At 43.0% G+C, this 27,497-nt stretch overlaps 1 protein-coding gene across 4 annotated transcripts in view; it reads left to right on the top strand.

Moving 5' to 3' along the window:
• The window catches only part of FRMD4B (FERM domain containing 4B), a 352,299-nt gene that overhangs the window by 192,564 nt on the left and 132,238 nt on the right, over positions 1-27,497 (top strand). For 2 of the 4 annotated variants that reach the window (XM_061128101.1, XM_061128099.1), the window contains one exon: positions 26,186-26,251. In XM_061128101.1, the coding sequence (XP_060984084.1) occupies positions 26,186-26,251 (66 nt within the window). Of the gene's footprint in view, positions 1-2,105; positions 2,245-19,289; positions 19,417-26,185; positions 26,252-27,497 lie in introns of those variants that run through there. The other 2 variants (XM_061128100.1, XM_061128102.1) reach the window with 2 other exon arrangements.

Below are 27,497 nucleotides of genomic sequence, written 5' to 3' on the forward strand. Positions count from 1 at the left end.
ACCCCATGGACCACAGCATGCCAGGCCTCCCTGTCCATCACCAACTCCCGGAGTTTACTCACTCATGTCCATTGAGTCAGTGATGCCATCCAGCCATCTCATCCTCTGTCGTCCCCTTCTCCTCCTGCCTTCAGTCTCTCCCAGCATCAGGGTCTTTTCAAATGAGTCCATTCTTTGCATCAGGTGGCCAGAGTATTGGAGTTTCAGCTTTAGCATCAGTCCTTCCAATGAATATTCAGGACTGATTTCCTTTAGGATGGACTGGTTGGATCTCCTTGCATTCCAGGGGACTCTCAAGAGTCTTCTCCAACACCACAGTTCAAAAGCATCAATTCTTCAGCTCTCAGCTTTCTTTATAGTCCAACGCTCACATCCATACATGACTACCGGAAAAACCATAGCTTTAACTAGACAGACCTTTGTTGGCAAAGTAACGTCTCCACTTTTTAATAAGTTGTCTAGGTTGGTCATAACTTTTCTTCCAAGAAGCAAGCGTCTTTTAATATAATGGCTGCAGTTACCATCTGCAGTGATTTTAGAGCCCCCCAAAATAAAGTCTGTCACTGTTTCCACTGTTTCCCCATCTATTTGTCATGAAGTGATGGGACCAGATGCCATGATCTTAGTTTTCTGAATGCTGAGTTTTAAGCCAACTTTTTCACTCTCCTCTTTCATTTTCATCAAGAAGCTCTGTAGTTCTTCTTCCACATCTTGGCTAGTGTAAATAGTACAGCACTTTTTCAGTCTCTGTGTATGTTACTTTACTGGGAGTATTATTGCATGAGTTTTTTTCCCCTCCTTTTTCATTCATCCTAGAGTTGTATATGCATGGTCTTCCAGCATAACCACCTACTGCATGGCCAAGTAGTGTTAAGTAACTTTGTTTCTCTAGCATTCAACCCTTCTGATTGTAAGATCACATGCCTATAATTATTAATGAATTGGCAGTAAGTCCTTTGCTACTGATTTCACCAAATGATCTTTATAATCATCCAAACTTGATATTGAATTAGGTTGTTTCAAGGTATTGTGTCTCCCCCCAACAGTACACTGTAGTTCAAAGGAATTGGAGTCTTTGAAGGAACTTGCCAAAGCCGCTCTTTCATTTCTGAGGGACAGGGATTTTGATAGGAGAGAGGGCACCTCTCCTTTTATTTAAATACATGATGTCTGTCTATCTGCCAGTCAGATTCCTAGTGTTTTGTATGTCCAGCCTCATTTAATTCCTCCAGCACCCTTAATGAGACAGGGATTTCTATCCCCATTTTACTAAGAAGGAAACAGATTCTCAGAGAGGTCAAGTAACTTACCCAAGGACGTATGGCTATAAAATGCCAGGCTCGTCTGGTTCTAGAATACATGTTTTCTTAGCTACACCACACACTAGAACAAAAGTCCAAAAGATTCTTTTTTCAGGTGGGAAAAACAGGGTACCACATCACAGCCTCTTACTTAGCCATTCTAAAATTAAAAAGTGGTGTTTTGTTGTTGTTGGGTTTTTTTTTTTTTTTTACCGAATTTTATATATTTTTCTCTCTACTTGACTTTAAAGTGTAATGGATTTTGATTATTCCCTGTCCACTGAGTTCATTAGTAATGATTCTGAAGTACAAATGATGAAATAAATCCTTTTTCAAGACCAAGGTTATTCTCCCAAGATTTTCTATTTGTGACTAACATCACCGATGCCAATTCTAATGTTATCCCATGGAATTGGAGTTTCCTTTTGAGTGTAAACGTGCATGGTAGAATGACTGTGAGTGGCACAGCTAAGTTCAGTGTTATTTCTGTTCGTGTTCATTAAATTCCCTGCCTGTTCAGAATGTGTACAGACCAAAGAACCAAAACTGAAGTTTGGATTCTTAGATGGCATAGCCAATCTCTGAATAAGTATCCAGTGCAGATAATGCATGACCAATAAACAACATTTCATCATGTGTTTTACACATGTTATGAAGAAAGGCTTTAGGTGGCCAAAAAAAAAATAGCAGAAGTTTTGGGGTTTTTTTTTCTCGCATGGCTCTCCTGACTCATGTTGAAAGGCTTTTGTTTCTAATCAAAGCAACAAACGGTAAGGTCATTTCCTTGCGATTATATGGCAGCGGAAGGCGTCGGGGTTTTTAGGTCCCTACTTCCACCAGCTTGTATTTGGAGAAAACACACACACAAGTGCTTAATACATGTGTCCTTTGTCCTGCCCGTTCTCTCCAGTCCCTTTAAATGAGCCGAGATCATGGTTCGGAGGTAAGAATAATTTCTCTTCTAATTTTTTGACTGCAGACAGCGTAATGGTGCTTCTTGAGCTCTTTCTGGCATTTTTAAGAGAATCAAGGACAGATTTTAACATTTTACGGGGGTGAGTTAACTTAAGTACTATTATTTCAGAACCCGACTTTCAGAAAAGGAAACTCCAAGAAATGTTTGTCTTCACTCTTTTCAAAGAGTTATTCCTTCCCCCAAAGACCTGGATCTGCTCCAGTGTGATAGCACTGTGAAGATCATCCTTAACACTCATCTTTTGGAGGGTTTTCCTGTCATTGTGTTGAATGTTATCTCTGCCCCCTTAAAGGTCCGAAAAGGCTGATTTCTTGTTTTCAATTTCAGAACTTTGGTAATTGTTGAAGTGTATAATTCCACCTCACTGCTCCCCACAACCCCACCCCAAAACCACTCTCTTTCTTTTTTTTTCTTTCAATTGTAAAGAGTTGAGCTGTTTTACGGATGTGGAAAGGACAGAGCAAGGGCAGGAACGGTGTCAGTAAGCAGCATGGAAATGCTTTGAGATTTGCAGTTGTTAATCATCTCCTCAACACAGTGTGTTGGGAGCCATCTCTATTTCTGTGAGCATTTGGCAGGAAAGATCCTGTGGGGGACTAGAACTCATTAGTAGCTTTTCTAAGAGGACCTTTTATCGTTCATCCCTGTCTTGCCTCAAAACAGAAGCAGGAAAATGGAATTCCATCCCTCATTCTAATTTATGAAGACTTCATGTGATCAGACTTTAGCAGTTCAAGATAGAGATCTCAGCAGTGCCGTTTTCGGGGATGGCTATCAATTAATTCATAAAACCTTTATGATTTGTCAGAGGAAGTCCTACATCCTAATTAGAAGGAAGCCTTTTTTTTTCCTTTCCTCCTGTGGATTGTGGCTATGGTAAGCTCTTCAAGTCCAATTCTGTGCATCCATTTTTTTTTTTTTCCCCTCATGGGTAGAAGTTGGAAGTGGAGGAGGGGAGGAAAATCTGGGTAGACTTCAGAAAACAAAGGAAATTGTCTCATCCAGGAGGCTGCAAAGCTCTTGGGTATAGGAGGAAGTCTGTGGAGGAAGTGGGTAGGATTGGGTAGAGAGAGAAACGTCAAGGAAATAAATATATCACAATAGGGGCTGGGATCCTACCCCCTTGCCATAATCCAGCACAATAGCGTGGCCTTAGAAATCAATCAGCTGTCTCTAAATCAGTCCTGTCTAAAACTATTTAATGATCTGAAGGAGTAGCAAGGAATGTAATCATATCCAAAATGCAGTCCAATTGCCTGGATTCTATTATGGTGACATAGACCCATGTGAAATGATCCTGCTTTTAAGAATCAGAACAGAGGGAGGTGGGAGGGGGGATCGGGATGGGGAATACGTGTAGATCTATTGCTGATTCATGTCAATATATGACAAAACCCACTGGAAAAAAAAAAAAAAAAAAGAATCAGAACATAAAACCTGCCTAGAAGTAAGACCATTTTGTCATGCAGTGCTTTCAGGAATCAGGAACTACATCTCTTAGCAGAGAAGCTAAAACATTCCCAGAAACACCAAATTCCACTCCAGGGCACATTCTCTGTGTTCCAGTGCACCATCTATTTGGTCATTCATTTGGAATACACAGGAAACTGTACTGATGACTATTGGAATGGAGGTTATTACCGTCAAGTACCCCACCCCCACCACACCCTCACCATGGAGAGAGTGCTCAATAGCAGTGGGAAGGGTGGGAGATGGGTGGTGTTCAAATACCACTGGTTGAGCAGGGTTGTTAAATGTATTTACACTATGGACTATTTGAGCTGGAAGAAACCTCGTAAGTCACTTTGTCCAGTCCCCTCCTGCTCTTACTGAGTAGTTGGAAATCCAGAGTGGTGGAGGAATGTTCCTAAGATCTCTTGTTGCATTAGGGAGCAGGACACAGTCCCAGAGGGCCTCTCTGCAGAGCCCTGGTTTTATGCTGTGTCCCCACAATGCTATTTCTAGGACCAGCTGGTCGCTTTGTCTGACTTCCAGAGTCTCTGCATTTCATGCAGCATGAGTTTCTTCTCATGCGCTCATTTCTCTCTTGGAATAGAGAGGTGGGAGCTGCATCCCAAATGAGACTCTGCTTCTTATTCTGGGCTGCTTCCAGCTGCTTCCAACTGCTGGCAGAAACCAGTGAGCAGGTACATGAAGGACCCCAAGAAAAGAAGCAGCAGTCTTGCACTAGTCATAACAAGCTGCAGTACTAGATAAAAACATACTAAAAGACTTTCTCTTTGCTTTGAAAATATTGTCCGAGCCTGAATATATTAGTTAGCTCTTAGCAGATGTCTGTCTCAAGATCATAATTCAAGAATGAGACATACTTGTTTGTCCCTGATCTGGATTCCATGAAACTCCAGTTGAGACTTCCTCTTGCTTAATGTTGGAAAACTATGAAAATTTTTAAACGAAAAACTTTTTCTAAACTGGAAAGATAAAGCTGAGTACAGGTAAAATAAACAGTAATATATGTTACTGTAATCTGACAAAGTTAGTCAGACAGTTTATCATTCCAATAAAAGCAGCAACAGCAAAGGATGATGTTGGGCTCATTCTCTGTTTATTTTAGATGCTTTTTTTCCCCCTTAAAACAAGCCTTTTTAGGTGGTGCTGTAAAGTATATGTTCACTTCTGTCCTGTCTTGGTTTATTTCCTCTTTTGGTTTTCTTCTGTCCTTACAACTTAGAATGAACTAGTCAGCAGAATTTATACTTGTCGTTTCAAGATTTTACTGTATCCCAACCTTTCTGTTAGACCATGTTTTATATTCAGGTTTTGCAGTCAGGAATGAGATTGGTCCAGAAGCTGACCTTCCACAGTAGGAAATCTTTATCTAAAGAGCACTGTGAGGGAGAGTACTGGATGCTAGGTCTGGGTCTGCCCCTGACTGATGAGCTCTGAGGTCTTCATGAGCTGACTTTTTCCCATCCAGTCCAGTCCTCCCAACCCACATTCGTGGGTGAAGGCATTAGTCTAGTGCCAAGACCCCTTTTCAGCTTCGAAATGCTCTAACTTTAATGATGTGAGATAACTACAGATTGTTTTTTTATATTTGTTTATTTGGCTGTGTCGTGTCTTAGCTGCAACCTGAGGGATTTTGTCTTCGTTATGGTATGCAGAATCTTTAGCGGCATTTAAACTATTAGCTGTGTCTTGGGGGACCTACTTCCCTAACCAGGGATTAAACCCTGGCTCCCTACATTGGGAGTGTGGAGTCTTAGCCACTGAATCACCAAGGAAGTCCCCTAGATTCCTTACAGACCAGTTGCATCTGTCTCTCCCTTTCTGCTGTCCACCATCTCCCTCTCCTCATTCCTCTTTTCCTCTCCTTTTCCTTCTTCTCTCCATTCTTCCTTCCTTTCCACTGATATTTTCCTTTTCATAAAAAGAGATGCTGGGCATGGACTATAATGACTCAGAAGCCTGTTGAGCCAGGGGCAGTCCATGAGTAGGAACAATGGGAGGTTGGCAAAGTTGAAAATGGAGAAGTTTCCCAGGCTGCAGACTGAAATCATACATGGAGGTGTTATCCAGGAAGAAATCTGGACTTTGTGGGTCATGGATACATCTCTTGTGTTGAGATTTGACACTGCTCCTTGGATTCCAAATTCCTTAGAACCCAACACCTATTTTCTGGGGGTCTCCTGCACCAACAGCCTGCCAGACTCAGGCTTACAAAGGTGAATGAGATGCAGTGACTATATGAAGCCCCGAGCAGTGGGGGAGTGCAAATTGGAATTTTTCAGTGACTCTTGGTAAGTCTTCCAAGCTTGCCATTTAGTTCATTTACTGCTCACTCCTGGGGAGTAGAAAAGCTGTTGATATAACATGGCTGTGAGTAGTAGAATTTAATTATTATGATTTTGAGGTCAAAAGATTCAACCAACAGGTGTTTTTAGGTAGAAATTGAAACATGTCAATTACAGCAAACAGTGACACCCTAAAGCATTCAGGAGTCCACTGGGGAAGGTTCTGTTTTTGGTAGGGTATATCCACATGAAAAGGAAGAGGAAGTGGAGTCTTAGCACATGAATCCTGCAGGGTCACTTATGAACCGAGGAACCTCTCTGGTGTCATGACAGACATAATTACAATTATCTTACTAGATTGTTGAGAGGATTAGAGCTGGCCTTTGTCACTCAATACATACATAGTAACTGGCAGTTGCTATTGTTAGGTAATATTATTATCCATCTGTCCCAAGTACAGGGCTTCCCAGGGGGCACTACTGGTAAAGAACCCACCTGCCAATGCAGGAGACGCCAGGGATGCAGGTTTTATCCCTGGGTCGGGAAGATCCCCTGGAGAAGCACTTGGCAACCCACTCCAGTATTATTGCCTGGGAAATCCCATGGACAGAGGAGCCTGTGGGGCTACAGTCCATGGGGTCGCACAGAGCCAGACACGACTGAGGCAACTTAGCACACAGCGTGCATCTCAAGTACAGCAGAGAAAGACGAGGGTGCCATGAAGATATGTAAACATCACCAGAAGACTGAGTGCACAAACTAATGAATGAATAGTTTTTTTCAGGGCCCTTAATGTTCCTGATAGCATGAGTGTGAATCAGTTATTCATTACCCCACCTCTTGTCCTCATTAGGATATCCATCAGCCTTCTCTCCTCTTGGACACGCGAGATCACTTGACCTTGCAGACACTTGTCTGGATTTCACTGGGCATAGCTTCACAAATAAGTAATGAATTACCATATGTCCATTGCAGAGTTGCATCTTGGGCCTGATTGAGGTCAAGTGTTCATCATTTTAAAAGACCTAGTTCTAAACCATTTTAAGGACATGAACACAGAATATAAATCTGACAAAAGTTATAGAAACTCTTCCTGAAAAAGATTCTCACACACAGGCTTTGCTTATGCTTTGGAGGGTGTTGTTTGCCAACCCCTCTACCCACATTAATAGACTTGTAAGAAGTCCCGTATCCCAGCAGGGGAAATGGGATAAATGTATGTGTCGCTCAGAGAAATGGTGAGGAACGAGTTGGCCTCTGTGTGTGATACCCGAGAAAAGAGCTTTTTTGGAGAACTCTTTAGCACTTAACCTTATTCAAGCCCACTAGAAGTGTGTGATCTGGGAATTGTCGTGGACTCCATGCAAGGTATTTGGAACCTAAGGGCAAGTCCTTCCACCTGCAGAGGAGGCTCTGCAGCTGTTTATACCACATCTCTGAGAGAAGTTGTAGGTTTACCAACAACTGGAGTGTGGAGGAGGCAGGCACCCTCTTGGTATTTGGTCTTGTGTTGAGAGTAGGGTCACTCGAGTGGGACTTGTAAGTAATTGTTCACCATTAGAGCAGTCGCCTGGCTTTAGGGATTCATCTGAAAATCTGCAGAGATTACACAGTAAGCACTATATTTGAGTTGCAATGCTAGGAACTTGTTTGCAGTAACCATGTGCATTCCCAAGCGCTCACCTGAAGTGCAAGCGCCCCTCTTTCTTAAAACAAGTACTGAGTTCCAACATACCACAGATCTTATTTTTACATTATCCTTTTTTCCTTCTTTTTAAAAGAAGCTACTCATAACTAGTGATAGCTTTTAAATATTTTATGTGAGACAAGAACACTCGATTGTGCTCTCAGTTTTTAAAAAATGAATAAGCAACTCCATTTTTTCATCCAACAGACACTTATTGAGCAGCTGCTTCTACACGGTGCCAGCTATAAGCTCAGGGTCCAGTGATTAAGAAGACAGATAGGGTTCCTGGAGGTAGATATTATACAACAAAGTGCATCATCGTTTAATTGCAATTGTGAGAAATGCTACAAAAGAGAAGTATAGAGAGCCAAAAGAACACAACTCACACTCATAGTAAGAGTTATGGAGCCCACGGCTATTCCAGACACCCTGTGCATCAGCTTGTTCACATCTCATAGCAAAGCACTAGTACTGTTGCCATTACTCAGATCAGGAAACAGAAGAACACAGAGATGAGGTCGTTTGCCCACGTGGTGCCCCTAGCAAAACATCAAAGTCAGGATTTGAACCCTGGGCGAGCTGACTTCAGAGTCTTTTACTCGTAACCATTACACAATGGCTTCTATGAGAAATGAATGTTTAATCTGTGTTTTTAAGAACAAATTGGTTGAGCCAGTCACTTTCCAAACCTCCTCATGCTTTGAGGTGTGGATGAGATCATACAGAGGGAGAACTAGAAGAGGACCAGTGTGGCTGGAGCCAGAGATTTAGGGGGAAAGGAGAACAAGACCAGGGAGGGTGGGCAGGGAGCGAGCGGTGCAGGGGTAGGTGGTCTGCAGGACGCTGGAAGCTTTCTTCTGACTGAACCAGGTCAGCTCTGAAGCTAGACCCCCTTGGTCAAGAAGACCCCTGTGGGAACCTTCCATCCCTGTGAGATGAAAGCGTGGAGGGGAGTTCTCCTGATCTGACTAGACTGTTTCCCATCTGTTCACCTTCTTGTGTATACAAAGCATCCTGCTTGAGGATGTTTTGTCTGTGCCATCAACCTGTCCCATTGACGTGTTTTCCAGACCCAGATGCTTTCTGCCTTTTCTGGGGCCTGCAGAACACTTTTCTTAGTGGTGCATGTAGTCACACCGCGCCTGTGGCAAGTTCAATAGTCACCATCATTCATCATGGCTAACACAGAATGGCAGGTGCTGTGTGGGGTTCTTCTCACCCGTTCTTGTGTTTTAGCCTGAACTCCATGAGGTAGATACTGTTATTGTCTGTATTTTTCAAATTTAAAAAAAACCCATTTACAGGGGTTAAATGAATTGTCCAGGGTCCCACCAGCTAATTGCTGGAGTCAAGTCTTGCATCCAGGGTTGCCTAATGCTGAAGTCCGTGCTTAACCCTGCGTATCTCACTTCCTATTTTACAGATGCAAAAACTGTCCCAAGTTCATGACAGAACTGATTCTAAAACTAAAAAGTGAAAGTTTAGTCACTCAGTTGTGTCCGACTCTTTGTGACCCCATGGACTGTAGCCCACCACACTCCTCTGTCCATGGGATTTTCCAGGCAAGAGTACTGGAGGGGGCTGCCATTTCCTTCTCCATCTAAAACTGATATTTTACACAAAGTTTCATTTTCTAGGCTAACATTACATTTCATAGGAAAAGGAAAGGGAACTGAATAGAGTTCACCGTGAACCTTCACCATGACCTGAAGTAGCCTTGTAAACGTTATAGATTTACGTGTTATAGATTTACCAGCGAACAGAGATATGTTACCAACCCATCAGCTGAGTTGATAACAAAGGTAGAAATAGAGGGATCTAAAAAGAGTGGGGGATCTGTATCTGGATATTAACCAGCAAGAGTTTGGAAGAGATAAATAAAACAGGATCACTTTAGTATTTATTATAAGAAAGTAATAGTCATTATGGGCTTCCCAGATGACTCAGTGGTAAATAATCCATCTGTCAATCTAGGAGACTCAGGAGACGCAGGTTCAATCCCTGGGTCAGGAAGCTCCCCTGGAGAAGGAAATGTCAACCCACTCCAGTATTCTTGCCTGGGAAATCCCGTGGACGGAGGAGCCTGATGGGTTATAGTCCAGGGGATCGTAGAGTCAGACAGGACTTAGAGACTAAACAACACCATGTGCCAAGCACTGCACTTTATGTTTATTCATTCATTTAATCCTCACAGGGAGCTGATAAACTTAGTCATATTTGTATGTCCATTTTATAGATGAGGCCCAATGAAGCGATCTCGTTCTTTTTGTCTTTCTTTGGTTTTTGTCATCCACCTCCAGCCTCATCTCATAGTAACCAGAGGTATCCTTGGGCTGGTAGGTTCTTTACCACTGAGCCACCAGGGAAGCCCCTGTAGAAATTCCTTGGTTTTTGTTAGTGAAAAGTGTGTTTGTAAGGTGTGTGCTCTGCTGAGCATTTTATGTGTATTATCTTATGTACTCTTTCCAGCTCTTGGCGGGGGGTGCTCTTATTATTTCTGCTTTCAGACCAGCAAACCAGGGCTCAAAGTGAAGTCAAATACCTGTGTAAGACCACACAGGTGCTACCGAGGAGAGCTGGGGTTTAAACCCAAGTCTTACTAACTTCAGAGTCTATGGTCTTGAGCATCACACTTGTTAAATAATGCACTATTAAGTAATAAGCTGCTTCTTATGGCTTCCCAGGTGACGCTAGTGGTAAAGAACCTGCCTGCCAGTGCAGGGGACACGAGGGCCTTAAGTTTGATCCCTGGTTTGAAAAGATCCCTGGAGAAGGACATGGCTACCCACTCCAGTATTCTTGCCTGGGGAAATCCCATGGACAGAGGAGCCTGGCGGGCTACAGTCTATAGCGTCGCAAAGAGTCAGACAGGACTGAAGCGACTTAGCACACACACCCATGGGATGCTACAATGCCCCAGGCAAAACTATCCCCATTTTATAGCAACTACTCAGAGAAGGTAAGTGGCTTGCCTGAAGTGTCCAGCTAGTTCGAGGCAGAGCCAGGGTCAGGCATCATGCCCGCTGGACTCCCTCAGGGCTGCTCCCAGCCACTACCCTGCCCTAGCTAAGTGGGCGGCTCCACCCTGCTTAACCCCTCTGACTAAAGCAAATGTGATTAGGTACTAGAAATTCTGGAAACTGATGACTTCCCCCTGAGTTTGCATAATCCACCATCCAGGCCACTCTTACCAGAGACACCCATCCTTTTTTAAATGACCACAGTCCCCTCCCTTCAGAAATGCCACTCTAGGAGAGCACATCTAAGAAACAGAGTTAAGGCAGGGCCACCAGGGGAAATATTTGGTTCGCCCTGGTTACAGCCCCAAGTGTTGGGTGAGATTTCCTCTCACAAGACTCACCCGTTCTGATGGGGGCAGAACGGAACTGAGATTATTTCAGAGCAGGAATAGAAGCAGGGGGAAACTTGCCGACAGAGCAGAATGACACAGGCTTGGTTCTGCTTGTGATGAAAACCTGGAAGCGTCTTTCACCGGGGCTTTAAGGTCACGGCGGTCTGCTTTAGCAGGAGAAGAGTTCCAGCGGTTTGATCGACTCCAGAAGGGTAGCAACAACATAGCTGGTTGGAACCTGGCAATTAAGAGGCAAAGGAGTCCCTCACTTGCCAGTGAGACCTTAACAGTAGAAATGGGCGGAAAACCCAGAAGGGGATCAGGAGCTGAAAATGAAGGGAAATTCATTCATTCCACACACGCTTACTTTGTCCTACAGTGGTCTTGGTATTGGCTTAGGGGCTTGGAAAGCAGCAGTAAGTGAAGCTTACATTCCCGTACCGAAATAACAGGAAAAGCAAATGACACTGAGCATTTGATATGAGCATTCTAGTCCTGGCACGAGAGAACCTCAGCAGTGAGCTAGCCCACTGGGGACTTTTCAAATATAATCATAAAGTACAACAGGCACTGTTTATGTCCGCCTCTTTTCTCCAGGCTCTTCTTTCTATCAGTAGCTATTCTTAGTCCCATTTTAGAGATGTAATAAGTAAGTCCTAAGAAAGTTGAATCGGCTGAGCTTTGAACAGAGTTATGTCTGGACCGAAAATCTCTGTTCTTTCACCTTTGTCACGTGGCCTCTCAGTGGTCTCAGCATCCTGACCTAGAGCTTTGAGCAGTGTCCTCCCCCCAGACCCCCTTCTCCCACTGAACTTCTCCAGTGGTATGCTGGTAAATGTTTAATAACCCACTCACTGGGGACAAGGGCACTGATCAGTTGTTCTTGTTTAGTCGCTGAGTTGTATCTGATTCTTTTACAACCTGTGGACTGTAGGGCAGCAGGTTCCTCTGTGTATGAGATCTTCCAGACCAGAATACTGGTGTGGGTTGCCATTTCCCCCTCCAGGGAATCTTTCTGACCCAGAGATCAAACCCGCATCTCCTGTATTGGCAGGTGGATTCTTTACCACTGAGCCATCTGTGAAGCCCAAACCACCAGATACCATTTGCCAATTTCCATGCCCAATTTCCAATAATACTCTCACCTTGGCTGACTTCACATCATCAAGGTTAACAACACTGAGTTGGGAAAAGATGAGCATTAGGCGTCACTAAATAGAATTGCTGCCGTACTGATTCACTAGATGTTGATAACCTCAAGAACAAAGAGAATAGTAAAAGGGAGTAAAAGATATAAATTGATATACCTTAATTTTTAATATTGGTTGCACTTAAAAACCAGCTTGAAAACAGGACAGTAGATGCCCACGAGCTGTTAGGGAATGGCTGCCTCAGTGGATTCTTTCCCCTCGTTGTGTTTCCTGGTACTCACCCAGAAGTCTTCTTGGGCTCCTATTATGAATTTCTCTTGTCTCTCTGACCTGTGGCCTTCCAATTTTGGGGTTGCTCTGTTTTAATCTTTGAATCCAATATTAGCCTCAAAAAAAGGCTGAATCCTCTTTGAAACCACAACCAACATTAGATGACATTAAAGTTTCATCACTGAACATTAGAAGTATCAAGGTTGAGGGGGATGGTTTGTTCTGTGATGGTAAAATGAGTCCTGGACGTTAAGAATTTTTCTGTATTGTCCTAAATGAATTGACTTTTCTGTTTTCACTACTTGGTAATGCTTTTCTAAATCCCCCTACTCAAATAGACATTTCTATCAACCAAGATAGGATTCTGGATCTAGTAGAATCCATTTGTATTATTAGTATAATAATTATAAACTCCCTAAGGATCTGTTTTATCCTCTACTTATACATGGACCCAAAGAACCAAGAGATTTTTGAAAAGCATAAATCAGAGACATTCTAACAAGGCCAATGAAAAAATTGAAACATGAAAACTCTGACAATAAGTATGTCTTCTAAAATTAGTGTAAAGTTGATTTAGGTTTTCTAATTAATTTTTTTTTTTATTCTTAGGTTTGTATGGCAGTGTATGTAATTTGTTTGCTCTGTGGATGGCTTATATTGAGTCCAGATTTCCAAATCTGCCTTACTGAATAAACAGTACTGAGGGTATCTTTCAGTTACAAGTACAGCAGTTTATTTTTAACATCCCTCCACCCGAGCTGTGCTTGTCTTTAAGTTTTTTGAAAGATGCAGTACTTTCACTCCTTCCTACAGGCTGTTTTTCACGGGAAAAGAGAAAACTGACAGTTGGCAAAGCAAAAAGTTTCCAAACCACAGGGTGTCTGCTACTTGCATGATCACTGAAGCTAAAATTTTCAATTTCTACCCAGCGACCGGAGAACTTTTTTCTGGTCAACCTGAAAGGCAGACAGGAACGAAAATCCCCCTTGGCCCGGACAGTCTTCTCAGCTTTTCTTGGTTCCACTTTGTGACTTTTCCTGTTTACAGTATCTGTACCCTCCCGCTTTTTTTCTTTTCTTTTTTTGACTCATTTATACTGTACCATGATGTCCAAAAATACAGCCTAACAACTGGTTTTAAGTAAAGAGGATGTTTCTTTCTGGGGGGGAAAAAAAAGGCAGACATATCCTCCATGGTTTCCTGAAAATAAACATTTAACAGTGTCTCATCAGAGTTTCTAATTGGAAAATGACGCAGAGTCTGAATATATATAGAGAACCCTGTTTTCACGGCAGCTGCTTCCATGAAGAAGCTTCTGTGAAGACAGGTCACCTGTTTTCCCCCTTGTCCTTTGATGAGCTCCTCCTTGAACTTGGCTCAGCCCCTTATTACCTGGGACCCTTTGGCACGTCATAACTATCTACTTCGCAGGATGGTTGTGAGAATTTGATGGATAAAATGCATGTCAAAGCACAGGACATGGACAACACGATCAACATGTATTAATTTCCATTTTGTGTTGGTGAAAACAAGAGTAGTTAGCCCAAGACATGGTTTGGTGGCAATCAGACAAGGAGCAAGAGTTTGCAAGAGTTTTCCCAGCTGTGTGCACATGCTTGTAATCTTGCTCAGTTGCTCACTTGTGTCCAGCTCTTCGCAGCCCTACGGACTATAGCCCGCCAGGTTCTCTGTCCACTGGATTTTTCAGGCAAGAATACTGGAGTGGATTGTCATTTCCTCCTCCAGGGGATCTTCCCTACCCAGGGAGCAAACCTACTTCTCTTGCGTCTCCTGCGTTGGCAGGCAGATTCTTTACCACTGTACCACCTGGGAAGCCCATGTGGGAAGCCCCTTTTGTGCATGTAGGCAGCTGCAAATGGTGATTTTGAGTTAATCTCTTGATTATCACTGAGAAATCAGAATGGAATTAATCCCCAGCTGTTGAGTTGCCTGCTCTCTCCAGGGTTTAACTGGTGTAGTTAAACTGTTCAGTGCTAATATGACAGCTTGACCTCTTAATAATCCGGGAGAACTTTTTTCTTGAGGAAAACAGTCACTTAACCAACTGAAAATAACCACTTACAATTCACATAATAGTACTCAGCAGCTTATAAATCATTTCCACTAATTATAAGACTCATTGCACTAGAGTGTTCAGTAAAGCATGTCAGGCATTATCCTAATGCATAATCTGTGCCCAATAAATTGAGTGTATGACTGGTGATATGACTACTTTCTGACCTTTGAAGTAAATTTTACAATAGGTTCAACCTGCATTAATACAAGAGACAAAGCTAAATAAGATTGATTCTTACCATCCCCATTTTATAGGCACATACACTGAGGTTGAGAGAGAGTCTGATTTTCAGGCCACACTCTTAGTTATGTTACAGAGCTGGGACACACACCCAGACCTCCTGATTCCAAAACCTGCGCACGCCTCATTGACACCAGGCTGGTTTCTCCTGATGGCCTTCAGCTCCAGGCTTAGTAAGTTATCCCCTTCCTCCCTCCCCCCCATTTCTCTCTTTCTGTTTCTTTCTTTCAAACCTGCCTTTTCTTTTTACCTGTCTTATGAGATCAGGAGATAATCTGATAAGGGATTGTCTTTTATGAGAATATATTCCCTGGGGAATGTCTGCTAAAGCTGACTGAGCTTGCTTGCCAGGTGATGCTGGAGCCACAGAAATAGCTATTCTTGTTTGCTTTTCTCCAACCTCTGCCAGGCAGAAAGGGGCTAGCAGTTGAATGCTAACATCCAGAAAACCAGGTTATCCTTCCAATCTCTCCTGGGAGCCACTGTCAAGAGCTGTGGTCCAATGTAACTTTTCTCCATCTACTTCCTCAAGTTTTGTGCTTCCTGGGTAAGAAGTCAGTTTCGAAGCGTGTTCTTTGCACATGCTCAGAACTTCACTGCATTGCCAGCTGAGCTATTTCAGAGCCCTATTCTTATCTGAAAATATCTTGTTTCATTTTTTTTTTTTTTATCATGGAGCATAGTTGATTAACAGTGTTGTGTTAGTTTCAGGTGTCCAGCAAAGTGATTTAGTTATACATGTACATGTATCTATTCTTTTTCAAAGTCTTTTCCCCTTCAGATTATTATGTAATATTGAGCAGCATTCCCTGTGCTATACAGTAGGTCCTTGTTGGTTATCTGCTTTAAATATAGAAGTGTGTACATGTCAATCCCAAACTTCCAATCTGTCTCTACTCCCCAACCCTAGTTCACTTTTTCTCCTTATCTTTAAAGCAGTTGTTCTCAATCAGGGACCATTTTGTCCTCTGGGAGACGCTTGTCAGGGTCTGGAGACATATGAGTGTCACGTGGAAGGAAGGAGTACTGGCATCTAGTGGACTGAGGCCAGGGAGGCTGCTAAAAATCCTGCAGTGTGTGGGGGCAGACCCCACAACAAAGAATTGTCCAGCCTCAAATGTCAATGGCGCCAGTGTTGAGAAATCACACAGTGAGACAAGCTTCAGAGACAGTGTCCTGTGGATCTCATTTATGGGTATCTTAGTACCCAGAAGAGTGCTCGCATTTAGGAAGTGCTGAATATTGGTTGAGTGAATGAATGAACACATGCTCCAGAGTTTCTCCACAGTGAATCAACTGCACTGTGTGCTGGACTGCATTCTTTTAAGCCCAGAATAATGGAGTCAGGCCCAGGCAGCCACCTAACCCATGAATAATCATCCTGTACCCAAGAGTGCTCACATGAGTAGGACAGAACCGGCAGCACAAGAGGTGGGAGTTGATTCCTTCCTGGTACTCACTGAAAATCATCAACAAACATAGAGAAGCCGTCTTGGCAACTGCAGGAGATAGCCAAGGAATGGTGATTGCAAAAACTTTTTGCACCCCTCTGACCTTGCTTTCAGATGATGGCTGGGACCAGGCAGCTGTGGTTTGGTGGATCTAGATCAAGCTCTTCCAGAATAGTGTGATGCATGGCGATCAAGATGATATATAAAATGCCTCAGCCACGTGTGATTTAATGTGTAAGACTAATAATTGTGGGTGCTCAATCATGTCCAACTCTTTGTGACCCCATGGACTGTAGCTTGCCAGGCTCCTCTGTCCATGGGATTCTTTAGGCAAGAATACTGGAGCGGGTTGTCATTTCTCCTGGGTATTACTTCCCAACACAGAGATCGAACCCGTGTCTCCCGCACTCTTGCATTGGCAGGGGGGTTTTTTACCACTAGCGCCACAGCTCGTAACAGAAGCAATGTGACCCAGCAGTGCAGGCCATGGACCATGGAGTCAGATGCCTGCATTGATGTCCTATTCCAACTTTTCCTGGGATTCCCAGGGGGTTCAGTGGTAAAGAACCTGCCTGCCAGCGCAACAGCCACAGGAGAAACAGGTTCAATTCCCAGGTCAGGAAGATCCCCTGGAGGAGGAAATGGCACCCCACTCCAGTGGGTTATTCTTGCCAAGATAATCCCACAGACAGAGGACCCTGGCAGGCTACATACAGTCCATGGGGTTGCAAAGAGTTGGACACGACTGAGCATAAGTGTGAGCTGCCTCTTCCTAGCTCTGTAAGCTTGTGAGCTGGGGTCCATCATTTACCTTCTCTGAGCCTCAGTTTTCTCACCTGTACAGTGATGCAGGATTGGAATCTCCCTCAGAGTGTTAGGAGAGAATGTAAATGGCCCATGGAAAGAAAAGAAAGGTCTCTGAACAGAGCTGGCACACAGCAAGCCATTACCTCTTAGTATTTTTCCTAAAGCAGATTATTCATCCTTGGTTAATGGAATTCTCGCCTTCTTTATCACTGCCCCAACCCCGGCCCATTTTCCTTTCTTCCTCTACTTCTTTTGTGCCTCCTGTGCTTCTTCCTTCCTCACTGTCTCTCTTCCTACTCTGGTCCCCGTGAACTGCAGGGGACGCCCAGGAGTCCTACTTTGATACAACTAATGGTCCCGAGATTCTGCCCCAGGTCACAGCATCTTGACCCGAGACGAGTTCCTCAACTTCTCCGCCCTTCAGTTTTGCCACCTACAAAATCTCAACAGGAAAACATCACCTCCGAGGGTTGTTTACAGCATGAAAGAAGACAGTACCCACGTGAAGTGCTTAGCGCTCGTGTGACATGTCCTGCGTGCTTCCTCGAAGCTAGGCGAATGGGTGATTGATACTGAAAGAAGAAGTCCCCGGGGACTGCACAGTGGGAGGGCAGGCACTGTCTTGAAAGACCTTGAGGGAAATTGCAGCTGACTGGCATCGGAGACGTCTGTGTCAGTCTAGGCCATTCTCTGAACGAGAGTGTCAATAGCTCATATTCACCCAGCACCCAGAGACGGTATAAAGGGACCCTGTTCAGCTGAGGTTGACATCATGTGCGTGAAATCTAAAACTGCATCCACTCAATAGATCCTAAAGTAAGAACGTCCCAGATACGTCCCTTTTCCGTCTCTCCATTTCCTCCAAAAAAATCTCATCTGATGAGGAATTAATAGCACACCTTGTTCTCTTGGCGGAAAGCTTGTTTTTGTTTTTTGTATGTGTTTGTCTGTCTGGTCAAGGCTTGGGAGGTGTTTTTGGAACGTCCTCATTTTGCATTATGCTCTACACGTTTAAATCATTTGCGAATCAGTTTCATTGGTAACTGCATCTAGACTCAGACCAGTTAAAGTCTTCCTTCCCTGAGCAGAAATTTATTGTCCACTTTCTTACCGTGTGCCAGGCACGGTTCCAGGTCTTGGGGATACAGTGGTGAACACATCAGCCAGGGCCTCTCCTATGGAATCAACGTTCAGAGAAGGATAAACAAACAACAACAGAATATTTCTTTTCTGGTATGTTGTCTCTCCTACCACAGCAAGAGACAGTGTCCAGGCTTTATACTGAGGACAGGGAAGGCCTCTTGAAGATGGTGGCATTTGATTTAACATCTGAAAGATGCAAAAGTGCCCAGTCATGCCATAATCTGGGGCAAGAGCATTCCAGACAGAGAGAAGGGCGTGTGCTGAGCCTCGAAGTAGGAACAGGCCTTCGTTCTGAGGAAGAAGGTCAGTGTGACTGTGTGTCAAGTCTAGGCAGGTGGGTTGTAAATGAAGTTAGAGAGGGTGGGGAGTCAGGATCCATGGACAGTGTCAGTGAGGCAAGTAGCTGGCTTTTCCACTGCACTGCTGGAAGAGCCCTTGGGTGTTTTTAAGCAGGGAGTGAAGGGGGATCCTTCACAAGGCCATAGGGAGACTGGACTCAAGAATGAATCCCGATTAGGTAGCTGATTTTACCCACCTCCAGGTAAGAGATGATGGTGGACTAGACTCTAGATCCGTCACCCCATAACACATCTTGAGGAGTCATTTTAACGAGACAGATCCTCTTTTGCTGAACGTTCAGTAAAGGTCAAAAGGGAATGAGAGAGAGGAAATGAAGCTTGTTGCTTCCTTACCAAGGTTTTACATTTCCGTGTTCCAAAGCGCTACTAAAGCAAAACCAAAGTAGGCTGGGGTTCTGGTCTCTCTCTCTCTCTCTCTTTTTTTTTTTTTTGTATTTGATATTTCCTGTTGCTTTCTAAGCTGGCCCCAGTCATTAGGAATGACCCCACCATGCCCTGTCTTGACTTGCCCTTAGGTTTGTTTTGGGGTGTTTTTGTTTTTTTTTTTTTTTGCTGTTGTTGTTTCTGTTTATCTCTGTTTTTCTGACTCTCCACTCTCATCTCCTAAATCGGGTAGTGAGATTGGGGTTTGGTAGGGGGAGGTTCTCGAAGACTTCAATCCCACCACAGGCTACATATCCACAGCGCCCCAGGAAGCCAGAGGTCTGGTCTGTGGCCGGTTCTCACTTCCCTTCTGATCTTCCTCATTTACCACTGAGCAGATGGAGGTCTTTCCACCAGCACTCAGCACTTAGCCTCTGAGGACCTGCTCTATCAGCTGGGGAACAAACGCAGGGCAGCCACTGAGGTGGGAGTTTTAATCCAGCATGCACGATTTTAACCTCCAAACTCCTGAGGTTGAAGGAGGGAAGGGGTGGTGGGAGGGATAGCCAGTCTGGGTGGATGTCAAGAGAAACTTTCCAAAGAGATCGTTTTCTTACATGTATTTTTATTCCACAAGAAGCATTGCTGCTGTTAGCTGTCACTGTGTAGGGGTCAAATCTGAAACGGCTCTGGTGGTCCCTATGGGGCTCCAAGGTGATTTTGAATGTGTCAGTATAATCATTGTGACCCTAACAGCTCCCTTCTAATATGACTCCTGTGGATGACATTAGAAGAGAAAGCTTCAGTGGGAGTCATATTTGAAAATAAATAAGAAATGCCCAGGCTTTTTTCTTTTTATGGTTACAGTAGTTTTTTAAATATTTTCTTTTTAAATCCATCTGTTGGGGGGAAAAGTACATTTGTGTAAGGTGGTGTGTAGCAGCTGAGTAACCTCATACTCTCCATACGTGCTCTGTCTGGCCTGAAAGACAGAGACCTGAGTTGTTTTATATAAGTTGCAGGTGTGCAACATAGTGTCTCAGAATTTTTCAAGATTTTACTGCATTTAAAGTTATTATAAAATATTGGCTGTACCCCTTGTGCTCTATGATACATCCTTGTAGCATATTTATTTTATACCCAGTGGTTTGTACCGCTGAGTCCCCCACCCTGCCTTGCCCCTCCCCCCCCCACTTTGTTATCTGTATCTGTGAGTCTGTTCCTTCTTTGTTGTATTCACTAGTTGCTTTCATTTTTTAGATTCCAGAGTCCTGTGTTTTAATCCTTGGGCTCATACTGAGTCCCTGTGCAGTACTGGGCACATCTGTCCTTAATTTCCCCACATTCCAAATACGCAGTGGAGATTAGATCTCTTCTAAGAGTCTAAGTTCTGTGATTCTAACTCCCTCTAGTCAAATGATTCTGCCCTGGACCTGAGATGGTTTTTCATACCTACTCTATGATGCATTGCTTTCTCTTTTCTACCCACTTATCTCCTGTCCTGAACATGTGCTGTGTGGGAAGGCTTTCCTACAATTTGTCACTTGATAGCGTAGGGAGTACCTTGTGGGTAGCTAAGTAGTTAAGAGCTTGGGCTTTGGGTTTGGGTCTAGTTCTGCTGTTTATGAATCCTGTTATTTACAATCGCCCTAGTAACCTCCTTCCCCTGTGTTATTGGGAGATGAGATTACTGCCTTGTGTGAGTGTCATGAGGGTTGAATATGTTCATATATGTAAAGTGCTTAGTGCAGTGCCCGGAATGTACAGAGTTTGTTAGTGGTGGTGTTAAGTGTGTTTATTAAAATGCTTAGCCAGGAGACAGGGACACAGAAGGACTTAAACTAGCTGTCCTCTCTCTTTTACTTTATTTCTGCTCCATCAGCTCTGGAGAATGTTTCTACCATGTGCTTTTTAAACTTCACCTGTCATTTATCTTCTTTAAAATGGGCTGATAACATTCTTCCTATTAAAAAGTTTTTTGTTTTAATGGGAGGGTAAATGGATTACAGAGAAGTTTAGCTGTTTGCTTGCTAATTTTAAAGTGTGTGGGGACTATAATAATTGTGCTTCTCAGAAGCAGAATATTTTACTCTCAGGAGTGTCAGATTAAAAACTGCCAGGATGTTGCTTCTGTGGTTTGGAAAGACTGAGTAACTTTTTAAAGGTAATGTAGATAGTAAGAGATAAAGTACAGTTTTGAGCCCAAGTCTGGCTTAGAACACTTATACAAGTTGCATCATTTCTCAGGCCTCAGTTTCCTGGTGCTTGAATGAAATTCCCCCTTCATAGGCTTGTGTAGAGACCGAAATAGTAATTTTTTTTCTTTAAAGAAGAAAACATGAATGGTTTTTTTATTCTGCAGCCTCTCCTGTTTTTCTCTTGTGATCACACATAAACACATTGGTTCACATGTAGTTTGGACTTCAAATTTGTATCCCCCTAAACTCTCTTAGAAACCCTGTTACACTGGAAGCTCTAAATTAGGACTACCTGACTTTGGGTCATTTATTTTGAGATACTGTATGTTAATAAGGGTCAGGAGTCAGACCCCTGCCCCGTGCATGCCAGGCTCTTCTTGGACGTTTGGTTGTGTCTCTTCCCTCACATCAGGTGTACTTGAATGTGTTTTGCTTATTCACATAACAGGACTCCCAGGAACCTGGCACATAATACACATTTGTGAACCAGAGACCACAAACACCACCTGCAGAGGTGGCTGCTCAGCCTCACCCTGTAGTTGTGAAGAAAATCCATCCCACAGTTTCTGGAGCTTACCATCTAAAATTTTATTAAGTGGCATATCCTAATTTCTAGTGTCATCAACTGAAATTTATTTATAAGCATTGTTTTGATCAGCAAAATACATCTCATCACCTCTCAACCTTTGATTTAAGTAGGTGACAAGGACAGGTTTTTCTTAGTGATTCAGTTATACATACATTTACATTCTTTTAGAATATTCTTTTCTAAATATTCTTGCTAAAGAAAAGAATATTCTTTTCTAATATTCTTTTTAGAATATTATGGTTTCTTGTAGGATATTGAGTATAGTTCCCTGTGCTATACAGTAGTACCTTGGTGTTTATCCATTCTATATATAAGAGCTGACACCAGGCAGGTTTTTCCTGTTGTTATTGATGATCAAATCAGCCCTTTGACCTCCCAGAGGAGCCATCCTCCCACAGAGGAAAGGGCTTAGAGAGGCCTATGGGTTCAGATGTGCCAGGGCTGGGACATGCCAGTGTGGGCATAAAACTGTAGCGGCATCTCCCCAGTTCATCTGCACTGCCCTTCTCCATCTAGCTTGTGCGTGTGTATCCTCACATCACATGGTGGATATTTGTTAAGTCCTTTCCACTGCCCACCAGCTGTTGTATTGTCTTTGATGAGAGCATCAGTAATTTGAGTGATTTTACCATGTTAATGACATCATCTGGGGAGTCTGTACTCTGGGATCTTTAAAGAACTCACCTGCCAGTGCAGGTAGACCTAAGAGACACGGGTTCGATCTCTCGGTCAGCAAGATCCCCTGGAGGAGGACGTGGCAACCCACTCCAGTATTCCTGCCTGGAGAATCCCATGGACAGGGGAGCCAGGTGGGCTACAGTCCATGGGGTCACACAGAGTCAGACATAAGTGAAGCGAATTAGCACAAAGTATAGATACTTGTGGTGTCTCGTGAACATGTTTTTAGTGGCAATAGCAGGCTCCATCTCAAGGTAGCTTAAGAGAGGGGCATGGGGGAAGTGGATTTATCAAAGGAATACGGGGATGTTTTATGGAACTCAAGAACAAGGATTCTGGATAAACCACAATGGAAAAGAATATAATTAAGAATGTATGCACATGTATAACTGAGTCACTTTGCTGTACAGCAGAAATTAACTCAGTATTGCAAAGCAGCCATACTTCAATAAAGAAATAAATTAAGAAAAAGAATAAGGATTCACCTAGATCAGTGGAATGGGCTAGACATGACTGGAAAGACACTGGGAACTCTAATGGCAGCTCTCAAGCTTTTCCTCTCAGGCTGTGTGATTTTCCTTGCCTCCTTCTAGTTACCTGTCTCCTTCATTCTCCCTGCAGATGGTTTTCCTTTTTCTCTACATGCTGCAGATAATGACTGCCCCACAACCACCGTATTTTCATCCACTCATACTCAATTCCAGATTCCCTGGACTGAGGTTCTGATTGGCCCACCAATCAGATGGTCAACTGTCTTTCTCCTCATCCAATCAACTAAGGCTTAGAACCAACTAACCAAGTTGTACAAACATGGGCACCACTCCCTATGTCTATCATGAGATGGCCAGATACACCTAAAAAATATTTACTATTAAATTCTCTGAGATAAAATTATGTATTGACAAAAAATACATTGACCTAAATCAAGATGGATCCAAAGAAAAACTGAAAGAAGAAGTGGTTTGGTTTTGTTTTTAATCAGGAAATAAATTCATTTGGGTTATGCAGCAACAGAGTACTTTGTAATACTTTATGAGTTTTGACACATTCCTTAATGGATTCATATTGTTTCCATTGGTCTTTTGAGTATTTTTTTTTATATTATTCTCTGGGGCATGGGCTTTGGGTTTGCTTGCGGGTTTTAAAAAGAGATCAAATGAGTTAAACTGAAACATTGATTTATTTCCTCCTGTAGTGTGTTGTTGCTAAATCGCTTCAGTTGTATCCGACTCTTTGCGGACCCCATGGACTGTAGCCCACCAGGTTCCTCTGCCCATGGGATTCTCCAGACAAGAATACTGGATTGGGTTACCATGCCCTCCTCAAGAGGATCTTTCTAACCCAGGGGTTGAACCCGCATCTCTTATGTCTCCGGCATTGGCAGGCAGATTCTAGCACCACCTGGGAAGCCCTGTAGAACAGTAGGAAAAAAGATGACTTTTTTTTTTTTTTTTTCATTTAGACATTAATTCAAATTTTAACTTGGTTTTTTCTTGCCCAGGCAAATTTGAATAATTAACCTTAAACAGTGTACCTTGGTTTCCTTGTCTGTAAAATGGGGGTGTTGTCATATTGTAGAGTTTTGTGGCGTTTTAATCAGATAGTTTCCATGACGTTCCCAGCTTAGTGCCTAAAACAAAGATATGTTTCCTTTCCTCCTGCCACCAAAGATTGTGTGTGACCTGGCTTTGCAGATTTAAGGACATAATCAGGGGAAATGAGACAACGTAGAACTTACTCACTTACCTCTTAGCCCTTTTTCCAGAATTTTTATGGGCCACATCTCCGTAATGCCACCATCTAACCAACTGAGCTACTTTCTAGACTTTCCAAGAGGGAGGGGATGTATGTATACATATAATGGATCCACTTCATTGTACAGCAGAAACTCACATAACATTGTAAAGCAACTATACCCTGATTTTTAAAAAATGTAAGTACAATACTATAATTAGTATCTTTCACATGGCTTATCCCACTCTGAGCCTCAATTTTCTCATCTATTGAATTGGGGATAATAACACCAAGCTCAGATGGTGACTAGGGAACTCAGAGATACTATAAAAACACTTCGAGCAACGCTGAGTATATAGTTGCTGCTCAGTAATGGAGGCAATTTTCGTTTTAAAATTGGATTATATATATCTGAGTTTCCAGGTCTTACTGTTTTGCTTCATTTTGGGTTTGGCCAAGCCACATGGCTTGCAGGATTTTAGTTCCAGTACCAGGGATTGAACCTGGGCCCACAGCAGTGAACGCATGGAGTCCTTCCTAACCACTAGACCACCAGGAAATTTCCAGGGTCTTATAGTTTTGTACAACAGCTGAGAGACAAAGTACTGTGCTTGCTTTTCAACAGTGACCCAGCAGTTCTACATCCATGGACAAAGCTAGATGTGCAAAATTTATTGTGACATTGCTTGTGACAGCAAAAGGCAGAAAACAACCTAAGTGTTTCTCAACAGGACACTCATTGAATTATTATGTGTCTGCACAAATGATTTGATACTATAGACCTTTTATGAAGAATGAGGTTGGTCTATATGTGTTGACATTGGAAAGATTTCTAAGAAATATTGAATTAAAGAAGCAAAGGGCAAACAGTGAGTGTAGCAGTTCTACTTGAACTAAAAAAGAACCTCACACATATAAATATTCATATACACAGATACCAGATATGATACAGATACCACAGTCTCATACACACATACAAATATTAAGAGTACCTGCTTCATTTCAGAACAATGTGTCTAATTTAACAGTATTAAAATAGAACATTTAATATGAGAATATATGTTTTTAACATATATCTGGGAAAGATTGAAGGCGGGAGGAAAAGGGTATGACAGAGGATGAGATGGCTTGATGGCATCACTGACTCAATGGACACGAGTTTGAGTAAGCTCCGGGAGTTGGTAATGGACAGGGAAGCCTGGCATCCATGGGGTCACAAAGAGTCGGACATGACGAGCGACTGAACTGAACTGATGTGTTTTTAACATGTACATGTGTATATCTGAAAATCCGCATAAAGATGGTCTGTGAGGATTTGCCTCAAACTGACAGAGTGGTAATTTGTGCCGGTAGAATGGTTTGGAGCTTTTGGTAATCAAAGTGGATCTTTGCATTTTATGCATTATTTAAATGTTTTACAAGAAATAATTTCCTTATATTGCAATTATAAGTGATAAAAAATTAAATATAATTAGTAGTTTGTACATCAAGCTGTTCTTAACTGGGTATCTTAACTATTCTTAACTATTAATTACAGTAGTGATATATTACAAAGGGGGACCAAAATTTCAAAACTGGAGACTTTACTTTTTAACTTGAGTTTCATTTGTCAAACACATTATGTTAAATGTGACAAATTTGTTTGTCAAATACATTATGCATGTATTGTATTTATTGAAAGACACTAATGAATAAAACTATTTTCATTTGAAAAATAAAATACCGATTCAAGGAAAAATACAGTTGTTTCCTCGAGCAGGAAACCTGCTTTTCATTGTTAAATTTTGTATGTGCTGTATAGGTGTTATATTTTCAACATATTGAGTGGTCTTTGCTTTTCGTTCTTTTCTCTTCTAAGTCTAAGAGCTAAAACAAAAAAATCTAAGAGCTGATGCTGTAAAATAAATCTGTTTATGACGACCAAAACTGAGGACTCCCTCAGCTCGTGGCGTTATTAGGCTGAGCACATCCCGTGAAAAGAAGTGGTAAGGCGCGTTCAGGGGTCTGCCCACCAGCCCCGGCCTGATGCCGCTCTTGCTGTCTTGTCCCCACAGATGACCGAAGGCAGGCAGTGCCGGGTGCATCTCCTGGATGACCGGAGGCTGGAGCTGCTGGTTCAGGTAGGTGTCGCCGCGCGGGGACCACGCATCGTTTCCCTCTGCGAACCTCGTGGCCTCTGTGCAGTCTGCCGGCCTACCTGTGCCTCAGAACCAGCGGCACAGGATTGCCTGTGGGGCCGTCAAAGCCAGTGCCTACCTGTATTTAAGAGTAGCTATAGCCTGGTGACTGGATTCAGAGATGTGTGGATTCCAGTCTCAGCGTTGACCCTCAGTAGCTGTTTGACCCTGGGCAAGTGGCTTGGCTTCTTTGAATTACCTCTTGGTGGCCAACTGGTGACCATAATGCTTCCCAGAAAGGGTTGTTGTTTTTTTTTTTTTGGTTGTGCTTGGTCTTCGTTGCTACACAGGCCCTTCTCTAGCAGCAAGCAGGGGCCACTCTCTGCATGCGGTGTGCGGGCTTCCACTGCGATGAGAAGCTTCTCGTGGCTTCTCTGGTTGCAGAGCGCGCGCTCTAGGGCTTGCAGGCTCAGTGATCGCAGCTCCTGGGCTCTAGAGCACAGGCTCGGTAGTTGTGGCGCAAGAGCTTAGTTGCCTGTGGCTTGTGGGATCCTCCTGGATGGTAATCAAACCTGTGTCTCCTGCATTGGCAGGCAGATTCTTTACCACCGAGCCACCAGGGAAGCCCCCCAGAAAGGGTTTTTATGAGCTGAGACTCTGCATTCTGCTCCTTTCCCTGCACATGGCATGGTCTAAGTTAAATACCCATTTACAACAGCTGTGAGCTGGGGTTAAGTTTGACTCATCTTCCTCTCAGAAATTATGGTTAAAATGAAACTAGATTAATCCCAAGCTCCCAATCCTTCCCTCCCATACCTCCTCCCCCTTGGCAACCACAGGTCTGTTCTCTATGTCTATGAGTCTGCTTGGGAGCTTGGGATTCGCAGATGTAAACTAGTAGATATAGGATGGATAAACAAAGGCCTACTGCACAGGGAACTGTGCACAGGGAACTGTGTTCAATATTCTGTGATAAGCCATAATGGAAAAAAAATGCGAAAAAAGAATATATGTATAACTGAGTCACTTTTTTAACACATTTTAAATCAACAGTTTTTCAATAAAATTAAAAAACATCAAACTAGATTATATATGTGAGTGAAATCTCTGTAAAACACATGGAGCTATATGAATGACGGTATCTTAAATTATTGATGCTTCTCTATCTATTCACCCAACACTCTAGACCCAGATTCTTTTTTTCGTTGCTGTTTGTTTTACATTTTGGCTGCCAAGCACTGGGCTCTTA

The sequence above is a fragment of the Dama dama genome, chromosome 24, assembly GCF_033118175.1.
Source record: "Dama dama isolate Ldn47 chromosome 24, ASM3311817v1, whole genome shotgun sequence".
In the NCBI taxonomy this organism is placed as follows: domain Eukaryota; kingdom Metazoa; phylum Chordata; class Mammalia; order Artiodactyla; family Cervidae; genus Dama; species Dama dama.